The 13,011-nt window shown below is 41.1% G+C and overlaps 1 protein-coding gene across 1 annotated transcript in view; it reads right to left on the bottom strand.

Annotated features, from left to right (window-relative positions):
• glb1 (galactosidase, beta 1) overlaps nt 1–13,011 on the bottom strand; it is an 84,754-nt gene that overhangs the window by 58,615 nt on the left and 13,128 nt on the right. Inside the window, exons 7-12 of the mRNA XM_060850270.1 lie at nt 12,076–12,134; nt 11,021–11,142; nt 10,893–10,933; nt 9,026–9,138; nt 5,146–5,220; nt 3,261–3,350 (exon numbers count right to left, since the gene is read on the bottom strand). Of these exons, the coding sequence (XP_060706253.1) occupies nt 3,261–3,350; nt 5,146–5,220; nt 9,026–9,138; nt 10,893–10,933; nt 11,021–11,142; nt 12,076–12,134 (500 nt within the window). The remainder of the gene's footprint in view (nt 1–3,260; nt 3,351–5,145; nt 5,221–9,025; nt 9,139–10,892; nt 10,934–11,020; nt 11,143–12,075; nt 12,135–13,011) is intronic.

Raw genomic sequence — 13,011 nt, 5'->3', positions numbered from 1 at the left:
TCTAAAAGCTGAAATGCCCAATTAATTTGGTCCCAACACTCTCCAAAACAATTGTTCAGGCAGAGTAAAACTTCAAAAGGGTGATGAATGAATTTTGTTTTGTAAGTCAAAGATATCAAGGGCTGTAGAATCAAGGTGGGCAAATAGAGACAAGATAGAGAAATGTAGAATTAATATCAGAAACGTACATAAGGATAATGGTGAATGTTTGAGTAACATGATTAACCACAGAGAGCTGGAAGGAAGCAGAAGCTCTATCCTAGTGTAAACAAAAATAGATCACGCAATAAATCAGAGTTCCGGTAGAAAACATTTTATGGATTCCAGCTGCACTGCTTTGGAAGATGAAACAGAATTAGACCCCAAACAATGCACCTTTGTCAGGATCCAGTTCAGGGAGAACAGGTCTAAGGCAAACACCGAGAATGCTGGAGAAAGGCAGTAGGTCTATGGGAAAAGAAACAGAGAGCCACTCGTTACAGAGTTAACTCTGTTTCTCTCTCCACAGAAGCTGTTAGACTTGCTGCCTTCCTTCAGCATTCTCTGTTCGTTCCAGATTCTCACTATCTGGAGTTATTTTGTTTTTACATATGAATAGGTTTGAGGGGCTGAATGGCCTACTTTTGCTCTGAACATTGTGAGGGCAGAAGGAGTAAGACACAATCCACTTACCTGTTCACTCTGATAAAACATGAGGTAGCCAATATCCACACCCCCTCCCAAAGATTATAGTTGATGGTTCATAAATATTTTTATGAATTACTTATGTAGCATTGTCAGCACGCTTGGGAAAATCACGTGAGGTTTTCAAATAGGGAAAGGAAAAGAAAACTAAGTTTGTTTGGGAAATGTTCCTTAAGCATACTTTGCAACTGACAGAAAATTATAAAGTTGACAGAAAGCGCATTCAATAGATACAGTGCAGGCTGTTTTGTTTCACGCAATAAAGAACACAACTCTCGAACCAAGGACAACCATAGTGTGCTTGTCTTCTCAGAACTGGGCAGCCTGATGAAAACAATTGGTGCAATCAGCCAGAAGGAAAGGGATAACCAGTGCAGTCCAAAGATGTGCAGCGTAGGTGGATTGGCCATGCTCAATTGCCCTGAAGTGTGCAGGTATGTGCAGGTTGGGTGGGGTTAGCCGTGGGAAATGTGGGGTTAGAGGGGTAGGTCTGGGTGGAATGTTCTTTGGACAGTCAGTGCAGACTGGATGGGCTGAATGGCTTCTTTCCAAGTTGTATGGATTCTATGATTTAGATGGGGAGTGTGGGATCATCCTTTTAGATGTACCTCTGTTCCAGAAAGGCATTTCCACGTTCTTGCTGTGATTTTGATGTGACTGATTTAGGTGTACAGGACATTCCACAATATAGTAGGATCCAAGCATAGGATTTCTGTCAGTTTCTTTCCTTCTCTGCTGCTGCACTGCCTCATCATTAAGATGTCACAATTTGAAAGCACAGTGCAGATTTGGATTTTGAATGGTATTTGACCATGTTGAATGACTGCTCCTCACAGTTGTTCATGCCAATGGATGCGACATATCAAGGAGAGCTTCTTTCATAGATTCATCGAATCCCTACAGTGTGGAAACAGGCTCTTCGGCCCAACACGTCCACACCGACCCTCCAAAGAGCAACCCACCCAGACCCATTCCCTGAACCTATTACTCTACATTTACCCCCACCTAATGCTCCTAACCTACACATCCATGAACACTATGGACAATTTAGCATGGCCAGTTCACTCATCTGCACATCTTTGGACTGTGGGAGGAAACCAGAACACCCGGAGAAAACCCACGCAGACACAGGGAGAATAAACAGACTCCACACAGACAGTCGCCTGAGACTGGAATCGAACCCAGGTCCCTGGTGCTGTGAGGCAGCAGAGTTAACCACTGAGCCACCATGCCGCCCTAATATATGCAACTCTGTCTGTACTCTTTGTAACTTTGTTTTGTTCACCACAGAACATTGGCCTTGTGAGAGTCAAGGAAACAGTACTCAGTGGGGAGATTCATTTCAGTTGTCTGAGCATGGTGTCCAGTTCATCAAAGTTGATGTTTTCAGGAGTTTGCTTGAATGCTTTTTGCAGAGTTGACTTCGGGAAGGACGCATTGTTTGACCATCTTCCAATTGTAACCGGAGAACGCAGTGCATTCATTGTTGATGGAATTTCTGTACATTCACATGTTGCTGACACAGAGTCCAGCACTTACAACAATCAGTGATTCATGGAGGAGACTGATCATCACCTTCTCCAGGACAATTAATGTTGGCTCAGCCTCTGATGCTTACAGCATATGAATTTTGCATATGTTTGAAAACATAATCAATCTGCTATTCTAAAGCTTTATGTACTGTCAGCCAGGACACAATGTTTGGTTAAAGGGAGTACAATTGTGTCGCCCAGTGTTATGACTATTACTCTTCTGGGATATAGGTAAAGCAGTGTTACTTCTGCAATCATAAATTGCTGATGCAAGGTAAATGAACTCACACCTGTGTATAATTGTTTCAGCCAAGAGCTGAGTTAACAAGAATGAAAACTATGTGAAGGAAATATATAATTGCTTTTACATTAGCTAAAATGTGCATACAAAAATGAAATGTGCCTGCAAATAATGGTAGATGTTACAGACAAATAGAGAAGGTGTTGTGAGGGGAGGGGGTGTAGGTTAAGCTAGATATGCCGGTACAAACCGTTACAAACATCTGTTTCCCACTTCAGCAAAAACAAAAAAAGACCACCATCAAGGCTCACTGTGTAAATAAAGAATGAAAGGAAATATTGCTTTGGAAAGCAAGGGAAACAGATGATAGTAAAGAAGGGTATATAACAATAAGACCACAGAGGGATGTGGTCAAATGGCTTTGTGAGGCCAGAGATAAACATTTTGCCGGATGAGTTCAGAGATAAACAAGAGTAGGAGGCGTCATGCTTAGAGTAGTGGGAAAGGTAAACAGGGGAGGAACAATGGGAGGAGGGAAGAGAAACAAATTACATAAATATTATGTTACTCGTTAAACTCGGTTTGTGTGTGTGACTGCCTTTGTAAACAGTAGACACCACACCCCTCTTGCAACAGCATAATAAACGATACTACTGCTTCAGACCTTGTCTCTGACTGAAATTATTGAAGTGAGTGAGCTTCGTTTCTCACAATCTTTGAAAAGTCTTCATACTTAATGTAGAATGTGGAGAAATGAAATGTTTGTGTCAAATTTGATCTGTAACACCACCTAGAATTCTCACCTGCTTCATCTCCACAAACGTCAGTGGGTAAACAGACTTGACTGGGCCAGAGAACGACAGCAAGTTAACCAATTCTACGACACTCTGCAACTGTAAAATATTCCCAGTCATTGGCCTCACACAATCTAAAGTTTTCTTTAGAAATACAATTCTTATTAAGAACTGAACAGTAGTAAAACAGAAACAAGATACAAAGTAGCATTTAGGAAGAAGGATTTGATGAGAGGAAGTTTAGGGCAACTAGATATGGACAATAAATGCTGGCCAGCCAGCAATACCTACGTCTCACAACTGAATTAAAAAATTGCAACAGACCTGTTTATTCAATTTTCACACTCAGAGTTAAATCATCTCACTGAGATATCAACTGAACATGAAGGATTTGGGGACTAATTTTGACACTTCGAGAGAAAACTCGGGCAAACACAAAATTGGGTGTTAGACTTTGTACCAACACTGTTCGACTACCATTGGTCCTGAAGAATATTCCAGAATCAGCCACATCAATGTGACTTCAGGGACTCCTTGCTGACCTCCTCTTTACTCCAAAGTGGAGTCATGCTCAGGTCAAGCAGGCACTGAATTAAGCTGAAAAGTAGAGGGTCATTTTCTGACAAAATTTCGAAGTTCGCCACATTGCAGGATTGTAATTGTTTGCCCATAATGACAATGATCTTTCTTCCCACCTCTCTGCCCCAATACTCCTTAAAGCAAATATTCCTGAGTAACATTATCGTCACTCCAACATCTCCTTACGTGGATGTTTCAAATTTTCTTTTATGCTGCCTCTGGGAAAGCCCTGAGATGTTTAATTATATCAGAGGTACAATATACATGTAAACTGTTGATCTTGTCTTCAGAAACTTACATCTTTGTGACCACTGCAATATAGGCCATCACAAGCTTGGAGACCTTCTTTTGTGCCAACAAAACTTTTGATATTAAATGATGGAATTTCGCAGTCTATTTAGAAGATTGGGGTAATGCTCGTTTTGGGAAGAAAATGGATAATACTGGATTGGTTTTATTGGGAAAGGAAATTGGGCAGAGTGTAAAACAGCTGATGATTCATTTTTGCTGTGACTCCATTGACTGATCTGAACCCATCACGTTTCTATCATTAGCATTGGATAAGCATATGGAGGTTATTGGGCTAGTGTAGGTTAGGTAGGCTTTGGTCGGCGCAACATCGAGGGCCGAAGGGCCTGTACTGCACTGTATTTTTCTATGTTCTATTATAAATCATTCCAAGGCATCTCTCAGGAGAGACAGTAAAGACAAATTTGACACCCTGATTGACAAGATTCGATGATATCAGGATAGATGATTAAAAACTTGGTTGAAGAGGTGAGCTTTAAGGAGCTGTTGATGAGATGGCTGTCAATGGTGGCTCAAGTGAACTTGGCAAAACTCAAAATGCCAGACTCAGAGGAGCGCTAACATCTTGATCATTGGGTGAGAGAAGATTATAGAGATAGGGAGGAAGCAATGGGGATGAAAGATTTGCTGCAATGAAGGAACCTCAGCAAGTGAACTGCATAAAGCAAGTTACCACCTACAACAATGAGACCTTCACCAGATCAGGTGTTAAAGACGATTGTTGAGAGATTAACACGCTCAGGGAGACTCGGGGAACTCCTCTCCTTCAAACATTGTAGGATCCTTTATACCTAGCTAAGATGGCAATCAGTGTCTTATCAAACAGACAGAACCTCCAACTGTTTAGTATTGCCTTGAACCCACGCCCTTCTGACTCAAAGCACTCGCTCTATGTCTCAGCAATGGCTGGCATCCGTCGCTAATTCAGTCACCAAATGATAAATATTTATTTCAAAGAAAAAGAACATCATAAACCTTATACAACCCAAGTGTAACCTATTCTTACCTTTTTAACTTGTATTAACCCGTATGCATATTTGGGGGTCGCAGGAAGTACAGGACCGGCAGGTAATGTTTTGTACTAAGGAAGGAAAAGAAAGTGAAAAACCATTGAGATTTTTATCTCCTTAATAAATCAAAAATATTCCAAGCCCGATTACCACCACAATTGGCCCATGAACTGTGCAGATGACCTTCTTGCAGCAATGTTCACCGAGGTGTTGGGGGAATAATGCAAATTTTACCATCCCACAAATCTGCTGACTCCTGCAGACACTGGCACCTGCAAATTTTCCAAAAGTGGGATCTAAGTCATCATTCCTTCACTGTCGCTGGGTCAAAGTCCTGAAACACTCTCCCCCAGTAACCTGGTGGGTACCCCTACACCACATGGATTACAAGGATTCAAGGCAGCAACTCATGACAAGGATGTGGACAATTAGAGACGGACAACAAAAGCTGACCTTGTTCCTGATGCTCAACCCATTTAAAAATCTAAAGTAAGGTTGAGTACACACTCAAGCAGCATTCAAGAAGCAGAAGAGTCCATGTTTTGAGCATAAGCTCTTCATCAGGAATGAGCTTATGCTCAAAATGTCGAGTCTCCTGCTCCTTGGATGCTGCCTGACTGGCTGTGCTTTTCCAGCACCACACACATTTTGACTCTGATCTCCAGTATCTGCAGTCCTCACTTTCTCCTACATAAGCAAGCAATTAATCTAAAAACAATTACAAAAATAATACATATGAAAGAGAAACAACATAAAATGTCAGGAACATCTTCACTGTTTGCTGTGGAAAACTATCGGGTGCAGGACAGGTTTTCTTATTCATTGAATGCTGTTAAGTATCCACAGGTCTTCAGTTTTGTCCATTTGAATAAGGAAAAGATCTCAAGGCAGGGCTCCTCTCAATGTTCATGTTTTCCTTCCTGCAACTCTCACCAGCAAATCTTACTTTGTCAACTGCTTCCCGAAGACAACATCCTGGTTCTTTCTCTATTAAAATCCAACATGAGAGGGAAACCCTTGCATATTATTCCCTAATGGATAAAAGGATGCTCCAAGCAATAAGTGCAAGATTAACTTTGGTCATTGAATGGAATTCTTGACTCATACTCTTTATTCTGGTAACCTACATTAAATAAAACTATAAGATGGAGGAGCAGAGGTAAGTCAGTTGGTCCATCAAGACTGTTCCACCATTTAATGAGGTCATGGCTAATCTGATCTCAGCCAATGTTATTTTTCTGTCAGACCCCATAACTCTGGATTCCCTCACTGATTAAATTTTGTCTATCTCAAAGTAGAATATACTTAATGACTCAGCCTTGACAGCCCACTATGGTTAAGAATACAGAGAACAGGTTTCCAGTTACAACAGATAATCATTTGTGTGACTCAAATCAGAGATTAATATCAAAGTTGACTGATGGTCTCCAACTGACGAAATGTTATCTTACAAAAGTTCTGCAGGAGAATGAGCAAACTTGTAGAATGGGTGGATGTTGTTCAATGTATAAACATGGTCAATTAAAAGCAAAGAACAACATCTTAAATTGTAACATTTTTAATGAAGAGCAGGGGAAATGTGAACTACAGATACATGAGGTTTTAAAAGGTTTCAGTGCAAGTACAAGGTATTATCACAGAATTATCACAGTGCACAGCCAGGCCATTCAGCCCATCGAGCCTGCAACAGCACATGGAATTCAGGAAAACTTGGCGTGATGGATCAGAAACTGACTTAGTAATAGGACACAAAGAGTAATGGTAGAAGGCTGTTTGAGTGACCAGAGGCTGGTGTCCAGGAGTGTATGACAAGGAGCAGTACTGGACCCTTATTGTTTGTTATAAACATAAATGATATAGATAAGAGTGTGGCGGCAATGTCAAGTAAGTTTGCAGACAACACCAATACTGGAAGAGTGATTAATAATGAAGAAGATGGTGTGTGTTCTAAGCAGGAACGACTACTCCCTCTCATTCTGTCTAGCTGGCTCATGATTTTAAAAACCTCACTTAGATTGTCTTTCAGACTTCTTCTTTCTAAGAACAATCCCAGCTTCAATCCATCCTCAAAGCTGAACAGATGATTGAAATTGTAGATCCAACATCTAGTGCTGAACTTGTACAACATCACAGGCTGCACTTGGGCTACTGTACAGTTCTGGCATCCTATTATTAGAAGATTATGAATTTAGTGGAAAAACTACTAACAACAATTCTACCAGGGTTGAAGGATCACAAAAGCAGAGCCCTACAACACGAGAAATCTGAAATTAAAACAGAAATCACTCGAAATACTCAGTTAAGTCGGGTAGAATTTGTGGAGAGAGAAAGAGTGTTAACAGACAGCATTCTTTCTTTGTTTCTCAGTCACCAGGCCCAAATGGGGGGTGGGGGAGAGAGATGGTGAGAAGGCTGCACTGTGTCAGAGACCCCGGTCCACTCACTGCTGGTTTCCGTGGAGAGGTCAACTATCGACCACAGGGCAGGCTCTCTGCCCTCTGGCTCTCGAAGCTGGATGCATGACAGCAATAGAAGTTTAAATATTTTAAGAAAGGGCTCTTTTTGGCAGCCAAACCAGTGTGGGTGGGGGTTGTTGAGGGCAGGTTGGGCTCAGATTGCTGGGGTAGTGCAGGGGGATCTCTTGAGTAGGAGGGCTGCAGCTATTGCTGCATCCACGCAAGGAAGGAGGGCCTCTTAGCTCAAGTGGCCCTAAAAGTACAGTGTCTGATGGAAGGCCCCCCCCCAAAATGCTAGACTCTGTTTCTTTTCCCATTAGCAGACCTGCTGAGTACTTCCAGCAGCTTTTTGCTTGTATTTGACAGGTTTGGAATTATGAGGGCAGACTATGACGAGATTTCCTGAAGAAGGGCTTATGCCCGAAACGTCGATTCTCTTGCTCCTTGGATGCTGCCTGACCTGCTGCGTTTTTCCAGCAACACATTTTCAGCTATGACGAGATTAAGGATGGTTCATTGGAGCTGAGGCAATGTTTAAGAGTATGAGGGACTCCTGGTAAAAGACTGAGGGCAAGCGAATAATTCATTTTACAATAAACCCCAAGCGGTTTTCATGGAGGTCATAATTACGTTTAAACCTAACCTTTCTCACATATTTTATGCACACTCAGAGACAGATATGTTTGCTGTACAGACACAACAGATCCAGTCCGTGCTTTGCTTGCCTTAAACACCAGCTTTCCAGATATGGAGACAATGAAATAAATATTTAGAGAGCTTGGAACATGTTGATAAAGACTGGTATGAGCTTGTGATAAAGTGTGGCTTTAAAATTGAGAAATAGGACTAATAAATTTAGAAGATGAGAAAATAAAAGATCTATAAAGTCGATCTCAGTGATAGTAACATGATGTTCTCCAGCAAAGCACCACCATGCATTGCCTGAGACTATGTTCAAGTAACGTTTAATAAACATGTCGTGACCCTTCCGTAGAGAGCCTTTATTTGTCGTACATGGATAGAGATTGCAGGCTTAGTGTATCCTTGAGGCTATTTAAAGCTAAACAGAAGCATTTTGTTTCTGTTTGTTGGCAACAAGTATATTGAGCCCATTCCAACAAAACAATTTAAAGTAAAGGGCAGGAAACATGTTCTTACGGAGAGGGCGATTCGAATCTTGTTCTGCAAAATGTTATTGAAACTGATGCCATATTTCTAAAAAGAAATCCAGTTTTTTTTAGGAAAGAATATTTAAGGGTGCGGAAAGCAAGAAGAGGATGGACGTAGATTAGGTGACTGTTAGACAAAACAGATTTAACAGGTGAAATAGCCTTTTATGTGCTGGAATATCCCAGGATTTTATTTGAGCAGTGGACTTCCTTCATAATATTTGCTATTTCTGCTTTGCTTCATCCCTTACCTTTCCAATAACTTGCCGAACACTGAAGTATTTGTCAGTCGGGTCTCCTGCTTCTGACAGGGGGGCGTCATAGTCATAACTCGTTGGCTCTGGCCAATAGGGAGAGTTTGCTCCTACGTCAATTATAAAAAAAAATGTATTTAAAGACAAATACACAACACCCTTTTTTCACAAATATTATGGGCAGCATGGGAGACTTGTGCAAGTCAATGGATTCAACGCAAGAACATTATACCATGTGAGTAGTTGAGAAAATGGAATACTTATTCTCTAGAGTTTAGATGTGTGAGAGGCAAACCCTTTGAAACAAACAGGATTCTGAGGGGTTGGCAGGACAGGCACAGAGATCACTTGTCTTGGCTGCAGAAGTTTGATCACAGGAGGCACAGGCTCATGAGAAGGGACGGTCACTTAGGATGGAAAGGAGGAGAAACTTCTGCATTCAAAACGGATTTGAATCTGCGTAATTCTCTAGCCAAGAGGGGTTTGAAATATATTTAATTCTGAGATAGTCAAGACATTTGGTGTGTCAAGGAGTCAAGGGATATGGGGAGCAATGTGGTGAGGCATGAGCCACCAAGTTCCATGTTTGACAGCAGCCTCTGCAAAGGGAAGCTATCCTTTGCCATGCCGAGTGTCTTGTGCCGAGCTTGCCAACAGCTGAAAGGGAATGTTAACGGGGAGGGAGCAGACATGTGGCAATGAAGCCCAAGATTAGCCATGAATTAACTTGAATAGTAGAGAAAGCTCAGGGGCCCATAGAGTGCCCTTAATTCTTATATAAAGTAAGCAGCATATCCAAGTTACAGCCAACCAATAAAGTATCTTTTGAAATGTAGTCCTTGCTGTAATGTAGCATGGGTGGCAGCCAATTTGCACACAGTAAGCTCCCACAAGCAGTAATGTGATAATGGCAAGATATTCTGTTTGTGTGAAGCTGGTTCTGAGGTAAAGGTTTTGAACACTGCTCTAATAATTCCCCACCTCTTCCATCAAAATAGCAGCACGGGATAATGTCCAAAATAGAGACCTTTTACATCTGCCGCAGCAGGGCCTGACTTTCTCATCTAAATGACAGCACCTCTGACAGTGCAGAACAACTTCAGTACTGCACTGGAGTTTCAGACTTGACCTTTGAACTGAATCCCTGGAGTGGGGCTCGAACCTGGAATCTTGTGACTCAAGAAGCTACCAACTGAGCCATGGCCGACAGCAAGCAGCCTGATATTTTAGCCAGCACAGAAGAGTTGAGAGAGTTAGTGGTGAGGTAGAGCTGGGCGTTGTCAGTGTACACGTAAAAACGGACATTCTGCTTTCAGATGATGTCATGGGAGAGCATGTAGACAAGAAACAGGAGCCAGCTAAGGACAGATCCTCTGCAGGAGCAGAAAAGAAGTCATTGCAATTAATCCTCTGGCTACAATTAATTTGATGTCCGTGTGTATAAGTAATTATCACGAGTAGATTAATTGTTAAATGCATACTTGCATCAGTAATTAGTGACTGGTACAGTGGGCATTATTGTTACCAGCTCAATGATTAGTGCTGGTACAGTTAAAGTTAAGGTTATAGATTCATTCTCCAAGCTGATGTGGATTTCGGGAAACATTTTGTTGCCTTGCTAGGTGACATCGTCAGTGCATCTTCAATATGGTGTGGTCCCTCATAGAACAGATAAATACCAGATGGGACAAACCAACATCATATCAAGGCAACAAAACGTCTGCTGAAAACCACACCAGCTCAGTGAATGAATCTATGCCCTCATCCACATTCTGAGCTACAATTCTTTGCAAAAATCTGAAACAATTCAAATTATTAAACAGACTAGTTATTCCAGCAAGGTTAAAGTTACTGATAGACTCACCATTCCAGTAGGCAAAGTTTGTTCCTCCTTCAAACATGTACCTGATGATATCAAAACAAAGATTACATTTCAAGACAGAATTGCAACATTACATTATGGAACATTAGAAACTCATTAAAAATACGTACATATTGACATTGGCTCCAAGGGCAAGGATTTCATCCAATGATTTAGCAACGACTTCTTTTTTAATCACAGAGTGTTTCTTGCCCCAGTGATCCAACCATCCTGTGTAAAACTCAGAGTTTACCTAATATAAAAAAAAGCATCCAATTCATCGAGTCAAACATTTAATTTGTATTTTTTACCCTGAAAATATATCTGAATGATATATCATTTGCAATGCATTCCAAATTACATCCAATTAATTGCTCAATCTTTCAATGTTTACATTGCAAAGAGCTAGTTGCAGCTTGGAAATGAACAAGGTGTTTCTTCTCAAGGTGAAAGTTGGAGTTCATCAGTATTCAGGTAGTTACAATTCTCTGCATCAACTGTCCCACTTAGGAAGAAACCTTCAATGCATTGGACCAAAATACCTTTCTGTATTGAGAAACTTGAGTCAATGTTAATATTGTGTGTTTACAATTTTTCATGCTTTTCCACATTTTAAATGGTATAATTTCTATCCGATAAGCAGTGTACAATATGCTAACTGGATCGCAGCCATGTAGTGAATCGTGAACCATGAGAGCTTATCCTTAGTAGAACACTAGTCTCTTACATCATCTTACAGATCTATTGCCTCCAGGGTCCTCACTGTCCCATCTTCAGCCTGAAGATACATTGGACTCAAAAGGTTAACTCTGTCTCTTCATAGATGCTGCCAGACCAGCTGAGTTCCTGTTTTTATAGCTACTTAAATTGATCTGTTCAGAATGTTGTTACACATTCTGGAGAGGGTGGGATTTGAGCCCAGGCTCAGAGATAGGGACATTGCCACTGCAACACAGGAACCCCACTGCTGGTGGGGCTATTTTAATATGTTCAGGAGAATAACTCAATTAATACCAATATCTGTTTATCCCACACTATAAAATGTGATTGACATGACATTAACCTGCAGTTATGGTATAACAAACTAATAATTCTACCAAGTTGCATTCTATCTCTTTCTAACTGCCCAGCTGCTCTTGCAGTAAAATTGAATTGGCTGAAAGGATGTCAGTTGCTAGGTACTTACCAGTGGTCCATGAGGCTCTGCATATCTTTGAGCTTCAAATGATTTTGTAGCATTTCCACCTGTCAACAGAAAATAACACTGCACAGAGTAAGGACAGAAAAAGACATGTTGCCCAACTAATCCACATGACTCAATGCTTCAAAGTTAGAAGTATAATCCCCATTGTTTATAGCAGGCATGTTCCTGTTAAGTGGACTGAATTTACTCAAGGCAGAGTTAGATCATTTTTAGATCCTCAAGGGAGTCAACGATGGGGGAGATAGGAAAGAGGAATTGAGACCAAACCAGATCAATTACAATCTTATTGAACAGAAAAAGATGTGACATTCCGAACTGCTCCCAATGTTCCCTCTAAACGCAATGTCTGGTGCAATGTGGTCCCTCGACTTTAGTTGCCAGCTTAGGAGTGATATTATAGAGGTTTAGAAAATCACGAGGGGCATGGATAGGATAAATAGACAAGATCTTCTCCCTGGGGTGGGGGAGTCCAGAACTAGAGGGCATAGGTTTATGGTGAGAGGGGAAAGATTTAAAAGGGACCTCAACGGCAACTTTTTCACGCAGAGGGTGGTGTATGTATGGAATGAGCTGCCAGAGGAATTGCAATGTTTAAAAGGCAGCTGAATGGGCATATGAATAGGAAGGGTTTAGAGGGATATGGGCCAAATGTTGGCAAATAGAACTAGATTGGTTTAAGATACCTGGTTGGCATGGATGAGTTAGAATGAAGGGTCTGTGTATGTACTGTTCAATTCATTGATTCGAAATCAAATTTCTTTTTCACTGTGAATAAATATGCATTTCTCAGCTTTCTATCATTCTATATTTTCCCTTCTCCAGGACTAGTAAATTCCCAGTACAGGTTAGGCTCCCTCCTCGTTACACAAACTTTGCTGTAACTTTTTGGGTCAGGATGATTGAACCCACAAGGCCCTG

This window comes from Hemiscyllium ocellatum, chromosome 34 (assembly GCF_020745735.1).
Source record: "Hemiscyllium ocellatum isolate sHemOce1 chromosome 34, sHemOce1.pat.X.cur, whole genome shotgun sequence".
NCBI lineage: Eukaryota > Metazoa > Chordata > Chondrichthyes > Orectolobiformes > Hemiscylliidae > Hemiscyllium > Hemiscyllium ocellatum.
This window is presented reverse-complemented; position numbering and strand designations above follow the sequence as displayed.